Source organism: Gymnoscopelus microlampas (assembly GCF_963454915.1).
Source record: "Gymnoscopelus microlampas genome assembly, chromosome: 14".
In the NCBI taxonomy this organism is placed as follows: Eukaryota; Metazoa; Chordata; class Actinopteri; order Myctophiformes; family Myctophidae; genus Gymnoscopelus; species Gymnoscopelus microlampas.
In genome coordinates this window covers 11,767,743-11,785,242 of record NC_139951.1, presented here as the reverse complement: position 1 = coordinate 11,785,242, position 17,500 = coordinate 11,767,743, and the positions used below count along the sequence as shown (strand labels likewise).

General features: G+C 42.3%; 1 protein-coding gene across 1 annotated transcript in view; it reads right to left on the bottom strand.

Moving 5' to 3' along the window:
* The window catches only part of LOC311060042 (phytanoyl-CoA hydroxylase-interacting protein-like), a gene marked incomplete at both ends in the record, with an annotated part of 26,016 nt that overhangs the window by 5,870 nt on the left and 2,646 nt on the right, over nucleotides 1–17,500 (bottom strand). Inside the window, one exon of the mRNA XM_084078167.1 lies at nucleotides 1,688–1,884. Within this exon, the coding sequence (XP_083934293.1) occupies nucleotides 1,688–1,884 (197 nt within the window). The remainder of the gene's footprint in view (nucleotides 1–1,687; nucleotides 1,885–17,500) is intronic.

The window sequence follows — 17,500 nt, the reverse complement described above, 5'->3', positions numbered from 1 at the left end:
TCCTCGTGGACTGATAACGACAGCCTAGCCGGTGACCAGAAGGCTTTGCCGACTCTCTGCCACGTGTTGATAAGACTATGGGAGGGAGGGCTTAAAACGGTCTATTATAATTATGTGCATCATTGATGATTCAGAGAGAATATTTTACCATCCAGTAACACTGATGTCCTCTCTCTGTGCAAGATCTTATTAATAATAATATACTCTTAAAAATAAATTCGTATCTGTGTTGTTCCTGTGTGAGGTTTCTACCAGGGTCAAAGCAGAGTCTTATTCAAGACAGATTCCATTACCTCCATATCTGTCAGATCAAGTTAAAGGTAGGGTAAGTGATTTTCTTTGGTTAAAATAAGTGTTAAATAGCTCTATATTCTGATAGTACTCATTGCTATAGAGTGTTTGATCAGTAAAAGGAGTCTCCTTGTCTCTCCAGCTCTTTATAAAACAGAAAATGCATTTTCGTTTCAGTTTCAGTTTCATTTCCAATTTTATCCAGGATAGAGAACTCAATCAGGATATAGATTAAACAAGTGAAATTGGAAATGATGACACTAAGAAATGAGCAGACAAAATTGGAACTGGAACACTATAAACATAAAGCTTAAAAATGGGTACTTTCTCCTGATTGGCTGAGATTTTGACACCTACCGGAAAATGTATTTTCTGTTTATTAAAGAGCTGGAGAGACGGGGAGACTCCTGTTACTGAACAAACACTCTATAGAAATGATTACTATCAGAATATAGTGCTTTAACCTTTTAACAAAATACTTTTTGTTTTAACCAAAAAATATCACTTACCCTACCTTTAAGATATGTATAATTTGCCATTTAACCTGAAGTCTGGGGTAGCATGTCAGTCAGGTGGTTTATTTAACTTCTGGAAGTGAAGTCAGTTTTACTTTATTTTATTGGACAGCTGTACTGTATGTGGTGTCAGAACTTCTGAAGATGGCATTATATAATGTCTGCGCTCCACACAAGTCCCATTCAGATGCATGTATTAATCATAGAGGGAAGTAATGTGAATTGCTGTCTGCTTATTATACATTCACAAAATTATGAATTCACGGTGTTCATGATTTTACGCATTTTGTTAAAAATGGACCACTCCTGCAAACTTTAGAAGCCATGCAATCTTAGCCAATCAGGATGGAATATGAAAAATCTGAAAGACCTGTTTGGTTTAATGACTATAGAGACACTGTGTACCGATTTTGGATAAAATCTGTAGGAGTAACGTCCAAAAATATTGTTTTGCAAAATACGGCCTCCTGGTGGCGCTATAACAGGCCCATGTGAAATATATGGGCAGAGGTTCTCCTCTGGCATGCAGGGAGTGTGTGTGCACAGTTTCACGTTGATTGGGCCAACGGTGCCGGAGATTATCTGCTCACAGACAGACGAACACACACACAGGCGGACGGACAGACAGACACACTCACGGACGGACGGACGGACAGATGGACAAAACGGACAGACAGGGTGCAAAATGGCCTTTGGCCTGGCGGAGACAGTAATGTAAAATGATTACATTACTGGGCATTACAGCCCCTCTGTCTGTTTACTGGAGCTGAAAGCAGCACCAATGTCCTGCAATCAACATCATTATCATTGTAAAAATGTTCTATGCAACTGTTACTACTACTGTCTGCTATCACCACTACGGTAGTTCTGCTCCAGCCAACCTTGTGTTTGAACTTGTTGGAGTTCTTGTTTTCCTTCTTGTTGAGGTCTATGAAGTAGTGAGTGATCCTGTCCCGTCCCTTGGTGTCCATGTCCCAGCAGATCTTGAAGGAGTCACACGTGATGTTACCGATCTTGATGTTCTGAGGCACTGGCAAGTCGTCCAACTCCCCGATCCCACTGTCTGCTGACATGGTACCTGATATAGGGAGGGAGGGAGAGAGAGAGAGAGAGAGAGAGAGAGAGAGAGAGAGAGAGAGAGAGAGAGAGAGAGAGAGAGAGAGAGAGAGAGAGAGAGAGAGAGAGAGAGAGAGGGGGGGGGGGGGGGGTTAAGCATAGATATTTGGGATTATTATTGGTCATCTTTGCACGCGAAGGACGAGTTGAGGCATTACATTTAGACCCGCTATTTTCACATTTCTTGCCTCTTTCTTAGGTGATATTTGACAATTTGGCCAATGTTTGACTATTTTTATTTTTCATTTTAGAGGTATTAGAAAAGGTCTTAAAAGTCCTTAAATTGTAAGAAATTAATTTTGTACATTAAGTAAATCAACTGGGGACCCTCCAAATGCTTTGGGGACTGCCCTGGGGGTCCCGATCCACAGTTTGAGAACCCCTGCTCTAGCACAGTGATTGTGGAAACTACTTATGTCCAAATCAGTTACTTTTCAGAATAAAGATAGCAAAAATAGCCGATCTACGACGTGTTTTAGCTTGTACATCGGCTATTTTGCTACTTTTGTGTGAAACTGTAGTTAGTATGGCAAAGTATGGCATTATTTAAGAAAACACATAAAAAGTAAAACATTTAAATCCATTTAAATGTCCATGTGGGCCCCTGGTGGTTCCCGGGCCTGACGTTGAGAACCAGTGCTCTAACGTATAAAAACAAGCATGTCATTCATGATAATCTGAGACAACCTTTGGGTTTCTGCTCGAAAGATTTGGACCGAGCAACATGGACACAGCTACCAGCAGAGTTACACAAGCTTTGGTCCCTCCGAATACATATACTTTTTGTACATATATACTGTACATACACGCATCCACACACATTGTCAAGTCAAGACTCAGAAAGGGAGCTTTGACTTAGTGGTGAGAGCCTAGGGCAAATCCTCTTCCTACTGGCCCATGTATAGTCAGAACTGAACTACACCCCTGCTCTACTACTGCCCTGCTCCACACTACATTTCCCAGAATGCAACAGCAAAATGGCCGCTCATTACCTGATCAGAAGCACCTGAAAAGGAATGGAGGTGCTCAGTCATACAAACACACTTCAAAGAGGAGAGAAGGAACTCCAGTTCTACAAGAAGTTCAGCCCAAAGACGCCAATGGTCGGTGAACTGGTTTTATTTATTTAGTTTTTTATACTGCTAATGTGTTTGAAATGTGGCTTGTTATGTGTTCATGTTTAACTGGCTAATTTAAATTAAGGAACACATTGCAGCATTGCACACACATTAAGTAGCATTGTCCTCTTTTTGTGTTTGGAAAGAAAAGTATGAAATACAAAAGAATAATACAAAGTTAAAAAGGTCAAAATTCTGTTTATGATTTAAAACTACTAAAATGTAGAAAATTCATGAAATTACCATGTTATGGTTTATTTGAGTTAAGACTACTAAAATTTGGAATTCATGAATTTGCCATGTTTAAAAAATGCTTAAAATGCTAAGTGAAAAATAGCCGATCTACAAGCTTGTGGGTCTGCTATTTCCTAAAATGTCTTTATTCCATTTAAAGGACTTAAAATGGTTTATTCATTTTAAATGTTTAATTCATTTAAAATGTTTAAAATAATTTACTTTAAATAACTTGTTTTAAGGCATTGATTGGTTAAAGACACTTTTGTTTGTCTAAGGGCTGTAATTGTTTTAAAGCATTTATTGTTTTAAAGCATTTATTGTTTTAAAGCATTTATTGTTTTAGAGCATTTATTGTTTTAGGGCATTTATTGCTTTGGGACATTTATTGTTTTAAAACATTTATTGTTTGAAACCCTAAGTTGGAGATATGAGTTGTTTAAAAAATACCCTAATTTTGTTGTAAAACGGCAATGTTGTTAAACCTTGTTTTCTTTCTGTCTTTAAGGTTTACAACCTGTCTGACTGACTGACCAATCAACGAAAAGAAACCAACCGAAATGAAAGAGTTGGAAAAAATAAAGAAGTTGATTGAGTTTAAGACTGAGTTGTGTCCTTGTCTTGGGTTTGGAGCTGAACTGTAAAAGAACTTGACACACACACACACACACACACACACACACACACACACACTATCCTTATTAAGGTCTGTAACTGTATAAGTGACCTACTCCTAAAGGCAAGTTAGATGGCACTGTGTGTGTGTGTGTGTGTGTGCGTGCGTGTGCGCGCACATGCGTGTGTTAGGGGTTAGTTGCAGTAATGTTGTGGGTCAGTTGGTTAACGTGGATGGATATTGAGTGACAGTCTTCTCTTCTCTTCTCCTCTCTTTGTGTTCACATGTAGGGCAGACAGTCCAGTCTGTGTACATGATCTGTACACATTGTGTGTGTGTGTGTGTGTGTGTGTGTGGGCTGGGCTACAACTGTAAACTTTTAGTTTTCATATTTGTCAGCCTGGGCCATGTTCATACGCTCGTTGTTAGAGGCCTTCAGATGGCTGGTCTCTCAAAGAGAAGAGCCAAACAGCTAGCAAAATATTGCTCAGTGTCAGCTATCATTGGCAGTCGCGCTATTTGGAGACGGCGCTGCTATCTGTACCCTTAAGCTGTATACTGCCTGTTTGGTCCTACGTGTGTGTATAACTGTACATGTGATTGCCTTTGTCGGCACGTATGTAACGGAGTAACCCACAATGTCAAATTGCACTACCAGTATTTGTGTCCTTTAGATCTTGTATTTATGTGGACATAAATAGAGAATTTGAATGTGTGTGTGTGTGTGTGTGTGTGATGTGTTGAGTTCAGTGTGACCCTATTTGCTTGTCAGAATGGTCAGCCTACACTGACCATTACTGCGGTGATGATGACATACACACACACGCACACACACAGTATTTATTTAGTATGATACTCCTAAATATTTCTCAGCTGCAAGTGACTTTCTTTTTTTTTTTATTGAGTACTTTGAGTCCTTATACTGAAGCATTCAAAAGTACAAATTAAACATTTTGTAAATCAGTAACAGTTTAACTGATGGTCTCGTGGAGGAGGAGTACACCGTTTCAAAAGGTGATATCCGACAGGTAATCTAAATAGCCATCTATGTATTAGTATGGATCAACAGTTAGCTCAGCCCACTATGTGCGTCCGTGCCTCTGCAGTGCTGAAATGGTCAAATCCTGTGCGAGAGAGAGAGAGAGAGAATGCTGTGTCCATACTGTATGCTCATGCACAAAGGTGTGAATGTGTGAAGTTTGCAGGTGTGTACAGTATGTGTGTGTACAGATAGCTGGACGTATGTGATTTCTGTGGCCCGTGGCCGCACACAAGCATGCAATTGGCAAGTGCAGGCTTGCATACTAATGAGACAGACAGAAAGAAAATGTGTGTGCGTGTGCCGGTGGTTCAGTTGCATTGTGGGGTGTGAACAGTTAATTAGTGAGTGTCAATGAGACTTACACGGTTCTCTTCCTGTTCATTAACGAGGGAAGAGACAGAAAGCCTTTTAATGAAAGGGACCCCTATCCTGAGACGAGATCTTTCTCTTTCTCTTCGTTTCTCATCTTCTACCCTTTTCCCATCTTATTTTCTCCTCTCCTCTCCTCTCCTCCTCCTCCTCCTCTCCTTTCCTCTTTTCTCTTCTCATAGGAGAGTGGGAGGAGGGCATGAGAGGCGAAAATAAGCTGGGAAAAGGCCTAAATTGACCATTTAGTAAATAAATTGAGTAAATGGTTGCGTAAATAGAGTGCAGCAAAAATACTATCGAGTGCTTCAAAGTAACTGGGATACCAGGTAAACATAAAACCTAGCATCTGTCTAAATAACATTCTTAGCTCCAAGCACACTTATTTAGACACGTCTGTCTAAATAACATATGCAAACAAGTAATCAACATATACACCTGCACAGTATGTACTATTTTATAGTATTACTTGTTTGTGTGTTATATTGCATTAACATACTCTACCTTACAGATTGGTTAAATACAAATGTATTCAATAAAATAAGTTCTGCATTGCAGCCTTAATAACATCGAAACTTCCAAGATATTAAAGATCATACTGGCAAGACCACTTTGGTAGAGGTTTGGGTTGTGTAGCTTGGCATGATGTACCTCCAAAGGTGGACAAGAAATCAAAAATAATTGCTCCAGTGATTAGAAATTGATAATTCAAAATATGCTCCTCATTGACTTACATTGTATGGTGAAACAGCTGTCAAAGTCACTCTTTTAGCACATAAAACGAATGCAAACAAAGATGATTCATCCAATATAGAACATCACCAAACCCAGTACTGTTTGTTTTTTTAATAAAAATGTCAGTTTCCTGTTGATTGTGCATTTTTTTTTATTAAGAAAACCCAGACTGGAAAGTTGACATTTTTATTAAAAAACATTCAGTAGTGGGTTTGGTGATGTTCTATTTTGTCTGAATCAGCTTTGTTTGTGTTTGTTTACATGTTAAAATTGTGACTTTGAGAGCTGTTCCACCGTACAATGGAGGTCAACGAGGATCATATTTTGAATTATCAATTTCTAATCAATGGAGCAATTATTTTAGATTTCTTGTCCTTTGGAGTTACATCATGGCAAGGTAAACGACACAAAACAAACCTCTACCAAAGTGGTCTTGCCCTTTAAACCAAACTTTCATTTGTAAATTATTTATTTACGACGAGTGACACCGCCGTGCGACAAAGCATAAATTAGATTTAAGACTAAATTAGATTTTTCCTTGAAATGGCTGCCAGCCTGCCAGCACATGAGAACCATACACATAATGTGGACTTATTCTTAAGAGGATGAACGCAGACCAGAGCAGCAACCAAAAACAGAAATGCACCCTAATCTCACGTGCCCAATCTGCACAATACTGTATAATCTGAAGCAGAATATAGCATAATCTCACTGACTGCCAGGACCGAGGCATAATCTGTGGATTATTGTCTTCATTAATGGGAGCAGAGAGGCCAGGCCTGTGTGAAGAGCAGTGGTTGTCAACAAGTGGCTCAAAACCAAAAAGTGGGTCAATGAAAACACTTTATTTTAGACAGTATAGACTACACATTATGCACAAAAGCCACAGGACACACGAGCATAAGCACACAGGCGCTGCTTTTCTTCTATGTTAATGAATGTGGCCGTTCTTACTGGCCGCACACGGACGTTCCGCTCGCGCACGTGAAGATTTTTTGCCCCTCTCTTAGATACATCATTCATTCAGACAGTAGACTATACATTAGACAGTAGACACTACATCCATGCAGACAGTAGACCATATAGAACCGGTCCTTTTGGTTACATTTGTACTCTCTTGGAGTTAGAAATGGATAGAATAACAATGAGGATTTTAATGTTTAAAGCAACTTCACACCAAGCTATAACTATATAGCTATTATAAATTGTTGTAGTTGTGGTGTGGACTCTGCCATCCACTTGAGTTAGAGTAAGTTCTTAAAACTATATCTCTGTAGATATAGTTATAGTTATAGTACTTGGTGTGAACGGCCTCTGCTGAGAACCATTCTGGTAAACATTAATTTCTCAAACAATTGTGAAATGGATTGCATTTGTTCTGCTGAATTACAGCTATAGACTATAAATTAGACACTATATCCATTCAGACAGTAGACTGGAGACACAATTCAAACTGTACACTGAGTTTGTATAGCTGACACATGTAAGAGTTGTGTGCAACTAGTGTGTACACATAGTAGATACTGCTCAAGCACATTGTCAAGATAAAACCAGATGAAAAAATCTAATCTATACAACGTGTAAGTCTAATGACTATAGACATACTGTGTACCGATTTGCATAACGTTTGGATAAAACCTGTAGGAGTACTGTCACGACCCCTTGGCCTGGCTGGCAGGGCCTGTGTGGTTGTATGGTGTACTCCCCTATGGGTACATACACACATGAGCGACAACTTGACGCCCGGAAGTCGGAAGTCCCGTCCACTCCCATGTTATAGGAAAAACCGGGCCGGAACTTCCGGTTTTTAAGTTAACATGGGAGTGGACGGGGCTAGCGTAGCGTAGCGTTTGCCGTCAGCGTACGCTCATGTGTGTATGTACCGGGTGCAATACGTTAGTCCGACAGACCGTTCCTCCGACAGCGCATGCCTCCGACGTTTACTATACTAACCCTATACCAAACCCGAACCCTAACCCTAACCGCATGCGGATGCCACATAGTCGGAGTAATGGTCTGTTGGACTAACGTATGCCCCCCGTATGTACCCTATGTGTTTATATCTCTCACAGATATCCTATCCACCTGTTTCTTGGCTGTGTGTTTTCCACGTCCTGTCGGATTTCTTCATTAGTCATCTGACCGGTTTCATTGGATTTCATTGGATCAAAAGACAGGAAGTGGACCACAGTGAAAAGCCTAGGAAACAGGTGGATAGGCGTCGGCCAACTTGGGGTTCCTCATTAGGTGCATTGGGAGCACCTGATCAATGCTCCCTGGAGCCCTATAAAAGAGTGGGTGGCAGCCATTCTAGTGATCCCTCTCCAGATGACAGCACCCTTTTGTTTGTTTGCCTTATATTATGACTTGAGTTCACACACTTTACAACACCCCACACTACATTGAACACACATCCATACATTGCTGACACTACTGATTACTGAATTACACACCTCATTCCTTTTGTGAAGCATTATTTAAGTTACTTTATGATTTTTTGTTAATAAATCACTGTTACTTTAAGCACTGTCATCGTGTCCTCCTCCATTTGTCATGGCCCACGGGCCGGGTTGTGACAGTACTATCAAAAAATGTTTATTGCACAAATCGGCCTCCTGGTGGCGCTATAACAGGCCCATGTGAAAAAATTGGGGCAGAGGTTCTGAATTGGCATCCATGGAGTGTGTGTGCACAGTTTCACAGCGACCGGGCCAATGGTGCCGGAGATTAGCTGTTCACAGACAGACAGACGGGCGGACGGACGTACAGGGGGTAAAACATACTCTCGCCATGGCTTTCGGCCTGGCGGAGACAATAACGGTTTCGGCTAAAATCTAAAATGACAGATGCGTTCCCGGATAGAATGGCTTAATCTAGCTGTTGTATGTGTGACAATAAGAAAGATTGCACAACTACATCTATTTTATGACTAAAATATATCGATCGTTTACCATCAAGCTGTTTTTTTCTCTTTCCTGGCCAGCAGCTGTACTGCAGGGGATGACTGACCAGTATCTCCCGCTCAGCAAGATGTCACATCAGGACTAAATGGAACACAGTGTGTTGACTCAAATACCAACTTGGGGGCTTGTTCTGTTTGCAGGCACATAAAACAGACAGGAAATGGACACAGGGACCCCTCCAGCATTCATTTGACCAGTGTCCACTTAACGCTCCCATTTGGCCACTCTTGGAGATACAACACCACCCAAAAAGGGCTCTTTTATCCCACTAAGACTGGGAAAGCATCTGTCATTTTAGATTTGAACCACTTTAAAGGGTTAGTTCGGATTTTTGGACTTAAAGCTGTAGGAAATACTCGGCATGAATGTAGTGGTTGCAAAGGTATTAATTGATTGTCCGAGTCCGTGGTCAGAGTTCTGGTCCGGTTCGGGTCTGGTTCTGATGAATGTTAAGTAGTTCCATGATTTGGTGGGGGCCGCTCATTAAAAATAAATGTATCAAAAAAACTAGCATCACTTGTATTGTTGACCTATTTCTACCATATAGTGCAGGTTTCGTTCAACTTCGACCCCTCTGTCACATGGTACTATTTTTTGTGTCATATATTTTGTGGGTGAGTAGGCTGCCGCGGCGCAGTGATTCTGGACACAAAAAATAGTACCATGTGACAGAGGGGTCGAAGTTGAACGAAACCTGCACTATATGGTATAGGTAAACAATACAAATGACGCTAGTTTTTTTTATTAATTTATTTTTAATGAGCGGCCCCCACTAAATCGTGTGTGTGTGTGTGTGTGTGTGTGTGTGTGTGTGTGTGTGTGTGTGTGTGTGTGTGTGTGTGTGTGTGTGTGTGTGTGTGTGTGTGTGTGTGTGTGTGTGTGTGTGTGTGTGTGTGTGTGTGTGTGTGTCTGTGTGTGTGTGCGTGCGCACACCCGCCGCAGGGAGCCTGCAACAGACACACACACACACATGTGAAAACAGCCAATCCACAAGCAACCTCTGAGCTTGTAGATCGGCTATTTCCCCACTAGGCTTGAATTGCTATGTGGTGTGTGGACTATTAGTCAATTTAGTTAGTTAGGCGGTACAAATAGTAAATATCACTAAGTTTTTTGGGCTTGTTTTCATAGACCTGGTTGCTTATTTCTCTCTCACAATATGGCGTTCTTTGGAATTTGCTGTCTCAGGTGACCGCTAGAGCAGAGGGTCTCAACCTGTGGGTTGGGACCTCAACGCCCCGTTGTGAGCTTGTAGATAGATAATACTTTATTGTCCTTGATGAAATTCATTTTGTACCAAGCAGCCATCAGGATACAAAAAATCACAAAACAACATAAATACACACACAATACATAGACAGATCACACAATACATTGACAGTGCTACACATCTCCTCTCTTACAGAGTAAACACTAGAAAAGGCTACCAGGCCATCACGTTTTATGCACACATCTCACTGTGTGAGAGAGAGACAGACAGGCAGACAGACAGACAGAGGGGGAGGAAGAGAGGAGGAAGAGAGGAGGAAGAGAGGAAGAAGAAAAGAGGGCTTGGGCTTGTAGATCTGCTATTTTCACAATATTTATGTGGAACCAAGTCAAACTTGGGGGTCAAACTTGGGGGTCAAACTTGGGGGTCCCCAGTTCAAATATGATTATTTTGGGGGATCACAGCCTGAAAAGGTTGAGAACCACTGGATAGATTATTGAATCCGGTCCATTTGATTCCATGTGTGCACTATGATTTGCACATGTTTGTGAAGAGAGACATCTCACTGTGTGAGAGAGAGGCAGACAGACAGAGAGACAGACAGGCAGATGGGAGGAAGAGAGGAAGAAGAAGAAGAGAGGGCTTGAAGATTTGCTATTTTCTATATATTTATCTGTGGAACAAAATGGGGGTCCCCAGTTCAAATATGATTATTTTGTGGGGTCACGCCCTGGCATCCCTTATTTTTTATTTTTATTTTCACAAATTGTCATGAATGGCATAAAAGAAAGAAAAGCGGATCTACAAGCTCAGTAAAACCTTGTAGCTCTGTTGCTATCAATACAGGTGTGGCTTGAGATTTTGACTTGGCCATTGGTGTGGCTTACCTACTGTCTGTATATCTCCTACACTGTCTCCCTCTCAGCTTTCCTACTGTCTGTCTCTAATACACTGTCTCCCTCTCAGCCGTCCTACCATCTGTCTCTCCTACACTGTCCTACACTATTTCTGCATAAAAAAAAAGATATATACGTTATATATATATATATATATATATAAAAAACGCACTTCTCGATTATTCAATACATCGAATAATCGCTGAGAAAATCATCTATAGTTGCAGTAGTCAGTATAATAGTCGCATCAAACCACCACTGCTCTCTCTGACCCTTATCCCTAACCTCTAACCCCCCCCCCCCCGGTTTGAAGGAAAAGGGTGAAAAAAAAGATTATAATCTGTTCTGGATTAAACCACAGTGATAACTGTACAGTATCACTGTGCGTGTGTGCGTGCGTATGTGTGTGTGTGTGTGTGTGTGTGTGTGTGTTTCTGACATAGGATACATTTGAATGTTGGACATCAATTGGGGATGATACGTATGTTGGTGGGAGTCAAATGTGGTTCCACATTGGAACTTTGAATCTCCCAAAGGAAGACGGGGATGGGACTGTATCTTTTTTGTGTTCATTTTCCTCATCCTCTCCTAGTCCTAAATCCATGTGGTCAGATGTGCACGGCACATTTCACACCAGATTACTCAGAATACCAGGGACTATCAGGGACAAAAAAGGGAACAATCCAGGTCACTGCTGCAAGCATGGAATCAATAGTAACTGTAATATACTGATTTGATTAATGGTAATTATAAGTTTGTACTGTAGCTAATTGTTGCGAGCCTAAATTCAGTGTAGGCTAAAACTGGGTGGGAAAAGATTTTTAAAAATGTCAGCATTGCAGAACCAGTTCAATTGGTTTTCAAAGCAGTGGACGTAGATTTGTTAGCGGCCATTCTCGCTGCTGTTCTAGCTCTTTCACCAGATAAATCGGTAGGCGGAGAGATCTGTGACTGTCTGGTAGCGAGACTACAGACTCTGTGTGTGTGTGTGTGTGTGTGTGTGTGTGTGTGTGTGTGTGTGTGTGTGCGTGTGTGTGTGAGTGTGTGAGTGTGTGAGTGTGTGTGTGTGTGTGCGAGCGCTCGTGTGTGTGTAAATACATGTACAAATAACGCAGGAAACAAAGTAATAGAAGAGAACAGTACAGATGAGAGTGAGACAGTGTAGGATTGACAAAATTGTTTTACAAAGAGGGGTGTGTTTGGAACAAGACAATAGAGAGAGAGAGAGAGAGAGAGAGAGAGAGAGAGAGACAGAGAGAGAGAGAGAGAGAAAAGCAAAGGCAGCAAGTGTAAAGGAAGGATGCAAAAAAGCAATACAACAAAGAAAGAACCCCGCTGTCCTCTCTGTTGTGCCCTTTCTCTCTCCCTCCCTCTCTCTCTCTCTCTCTCAATCATCCCTCCATCCTACCAGTGAAAAGAGGAGAGGGCGATCTCTGTTCATCCGTCACAGAGAGGTCATTAGCCACGGCTCTCTCCTGGACTGACCCTGGGTCTGCTCTCTGTGGTCACTAACACGCCACACACAAGACAAAGTCAGATAGAAGACTGATCAGGGTCTGCTCTCTGTGGTCGGCTGGTCGCTCACACCAGAGAGCCACTGAGGGGGCATAAACAGCGTCGGTCACGTGGTTCATGTAAACTGGAAATAGTTACAAACGCATTGCATTCAATAGAAGGCTATGTAGAAGACCTGGCCCGAAGAAGTGGACGGAGGTGACGTAACTCTCTCCTTGAATGGCTCTGGCTCACACCACACAGACAACATCAGATGGAAAACACCCAGAGAAGAAAAGAATGGATTTAAACCCTGAACCACGTGCACTGTAAAAGTGTTCATTTAACTGTGTACATGTAGCGGTTCCATTTGGTTCCATTTGTACATATTGTCACAGTTCAAAATGCATATATTAACACATTTAATGTTTAAAGCACCTTTACGCCAAGCACTAGAACTACATAGTTATAAAAGATCATTTAAAAAACCCAGAAAACTATATCGTCCACCATTGTCATTTTTACAGCTGTGGTGAGGACTCTGCCATCCACTTCATTTATTAGAGTGATTTTTAAAACTGTACCATTGTAGTTAAAGTGTTTGGCGTGAAAGGCCCTTTAGAGACTTTGGTGATTGAAATTCAAGGGATCCCCTGCAGAGAACCATGCTGGACAGACACCAACAGAATAATCTATTGTTCTGCTTTGCGGGCATTGGCAACAAATTTGCCGAGTGGTTGATTTGCTCGTCCGGGCGCTTCTATATTTGGCTGTAACATCAGGTGGAGGATAATCTAATCGCTAATGAGAGTTATCTCTCTGCAGCTGTCTCGGTCTGGTGAACTTTAATTTCTCAAACAATTGTGAAATGGATTACATTTGTTCTGCTGAATTATTGCATCAAAACATTGAGACCGAGAGCAGCGAAGCTTAGAGGGAGGCGTTTAAAAGAGAGAGATAGTAGGAAAGCTGAAAGCTAGAGAGTGTAGGAGAGACTGACCGAATTAAAGCGAACATGGAGACAGTATAAGAAAGACAACAAGCTGAGAGGGAGGGTTTAAGAGTTTTAGAAAGACATATTATGCCAGGGAAGCTGAGAGACAGACAGTGTAGGAGAAACGGACAGTATAAGCTGAGAGACAGACAGTGTAGGAGAGACAGACAGAAGGAAAGCTGAGAGACAGACAGTGTAGGGGAGACAGACAGAAGGAAAGCTGAGAGGGAGACAATGTAGGGAGAGAAAGACTGTAGGAAAGCTAAGAGAGAGACAGTGTAGGTCGGAGATATAGACAGTAGAAAAGTTGAGAGGGACACAGATGTACAAACATAATGCTACATGCTACAGCACAATATTTATCTGCAATTCATTCAGACCAAATGAACAAAGCCTGTCTGTACCAAGTCACGATTGATACACCATATCTTGCCGTTAATTATATGCTAATGAGATGCAAATTAGACGGTGTAATGACCTGTGTATAATGTGTCAATTAGGTTGCAGATGGGACCGGCCATTAACACACACACGCACGCACACACTCACGCACGCACGCACGCGCGAACGCGCGCGCGCACACACACACACACACACACACACACTCACACAGACGTACGCACACCTGGACCCATGCACGTGGGCTTGCATATGGATAGACAGACAGAAAGATGAGAGGTAGAAGGGTAAGATGATAAACCTTCCTTGAGTGAGAATGAAACACAGATGAGGTACAGGTATACTCAGGTATTTCAGTAATAGTCAACAACCAAACCAAGACAGATATGAATACATACAGTATAAATAAAGTTGAGAATGGAGACAGTGTAGGAGAGACAGACATTAGCAAAGCTGAGAGGGAGACTGTGTAAGCGATGATGGTACTGAGGTTCTGGAGGTATTTTGCCTTGTCACCAAACAAACAGTGATTTGCTCATTCATATGCAGTGCACACACACACACACACACACACACACACACACACACACACACACACACACACACACACACACACACACACACACACACACACACACACACACACACACACAAATGCACGCACACAGACTTAATGTGATGTTTCTAGTTACTTTTGCCCTTTGTGTCAAAACCAAAGTCAAAGTCACAGAGAACATTTTTCAGAATCTGACCGAGGCTGTTAACTGCTGCCACACACACACACACACACACACACACACACACCGTGTGTGTGTGTGTACGTATTTGCGCGTGTGTGCGTGTCGCTTTGAAAAGTCTGGATGTAGACTGGCCGACACACACACACGCTCATGCGCGCACACGCACACACATACACACACACACACACACACACACACACACACAGCGCGCACGCACGAACGCACGCGCGCGCGCGCGCACGCACGCACGCACGCACGCACGCACGCACGCACACACACACACACACACACACACACACACACACACACACACACACACACACACACACACACACACACACACACACACACACACACACACACACACACACACACACACACACACACACACTCACAGAGCCCCAAGGATGTTATTAAAATTGCATGACTCTGAAGTTGCAGAGCCAAAAATAGAGTACCCCCCGTCCCCCAGCAACATAACGTGACAAAGCATTACAAAGAGAGGGAGAGAAGAAAGACAAATCCTTCCCTCCTTTCTCTATCCTACACTATCTCCCTCTCAGCTTTACTACTGTCTGTCTCTCCTACACAGTTTCCCTCTCAGATGTCCAACTGTGTGTCTCTCCTACACTGTCTCCCTTTCAGCTTTCCTACTGTCTGTCTCTCCTGCACAGTTTCCCTCTCAGCTTTCCTACTGTCTGTCTCTCCTGCACAGTTTCCCTCTCAGCTTTCCTACTGTCTGTCTCTCCTGCAGAGTTTCCCTCTCAGTTTTCCTACTGTCTGTCTCTCCTACACTGTCTCTCTCTCAGCTGTCCTATACTCTGTCTCTTGTACACAGTCTCCCTCTCAGCTTTCCTGCAGTCTGTCTCTACAACGCTGTCAAGTTGCTTGATTCAATATTTAGATAATTGATATCCGTTGTAACAGATACACACCCCCTCCTATATAAGCCCATTCTACTTCAACTGGTACTCTATCACACAGACCTTTTGACAAAAAAACAGCACACTTTCAACTGAAATCATTATTTCTAGATGCCTCCTGCAGCTGTCTGACTCTCATTATTTTATGCACCAATAAAAAACTAAAGTCTCTTTCAGCTGTTCCCTCCAGGCCAAGGGGACACAGAGACCCTCACGCCCCAGGGGAGAGCTCCATCCCTGGAGTCACCTCCATCAACATCAACCCCTCTGGGCCAAGATAAGGACCAGGGGTGACGAGGTCCTCTGGTCCCGAGGGAGTGCTTCAATTCCTGGGTAATATGGTAAATGGTGCATTTGAATAAAACCTTTCTGCAACGGCCTATATACAGTATATTATATAGCAACATTACGTTTTTCTAAATGGAGGGTTTAGGTGGTTAAGGCTCCATCTCAGAGACAGAAGCACTGAAGCAGTAACCAGGAGGAACCACACGTGTTTCCAACCCCGGGGTACCCTCCAATGTCCCGTCCCCTCTCCCTTACAAGTTCACCCTCCTATGCTGAGGTATACGGTAACATCTGACCCTGTTCCCTGTCAGAGCTCCCAGTCCTTCCCACATGTCTATATCAGGGTAGAGTCCTGGGGCAGACAGAGGCCCGCAAGACCCAGGGGACAGCCCCCCCCCCTCACACCCCACACCCTCAGTTAATGATCTGTATGTTTATCAATCCATGCAGTGCATATACTTGCATTTGACCTCAGTGGCATTATAGTTCACATAAAGCCTTGACCTCTAAATCATTGCTGTTGCTCTCATCTGCCTTCTATTTCATTTGGCAATTTCATATGAAATTGTATCGTTCTATCATCAGATGTAAGGCAGTATTTAGGGGCACATTTTAGACAGTGGACCAGACACACACCGGTACAATAATAATATCATAATATGATGAATATTTGAGAGACATAAAGAAGGGGTAGGACCTGATAGGTTTTCACCAAACTTATTCCTACCTCTTTTTCGAACATGGAATATAAATTAAGGATGATGTTAAGATAACTTTATCTAATATTTCCCTTTTATTTCCTTTGTCTTTTTCTCATTTACATTTCTAATATGTTCGATCGTAGTACCCTGTTGAAGACCCAAGTGTCGAAACTCGTCGGTCAGCTGTTGCCTTGCTCATCTGTAAGATAAATCTCTCTATATATTTTTTTTTTCACCTGCAGACCGAGTGCCTCAGTATTTTTTCCCTATACAGTCTGACTCACCACAAGCAGAACTTTGGGTTCCTTTGCTTCTACTGTATACCTGTTCCACTGAAGAGCACCTGTTTTGAGCCAATGTGATTGAACCCAGGCAGCGCTGAACCCCTAATTGCTCCCGATGAGCAGGTTGGTGCCTTGCATGGTTTCCTCCGCCATCGGTGTATGAATGTGTGTGTGAATGGCACGATCAATGTAAAGCGCTTTGGATAAAAGCGCTATATAAATGCACCATTTAGTAGTGGTGGTAGCAGTAGCAGTAGTTGTAATAGTAGTAATACTAGAATCTATTTAGTAGTAATTGTATTGCTACTTCATTCCTGAGCAGCAGAGTTTTCAGAGAATGGTCAGCAGCTGTTTTATTGTGAATCTCCATCAGAGAAGCAGAGCTGTGTGTAGTTTCCATGAAAAGCAGCTCTCCACCTCAACAAGCAGCGAAACAGTGGGGTGGAATGAATAGAGGAGAGGCATTGTGAAGGACCTGTGGAGCAAGCGATAGTCACGAAAGAGCAAACAAATAGAAAGTAAAAAACCCTCTCAGGCCCGGCCAGCAGGCAGTAATGACTCACTCTGTCCCCCCT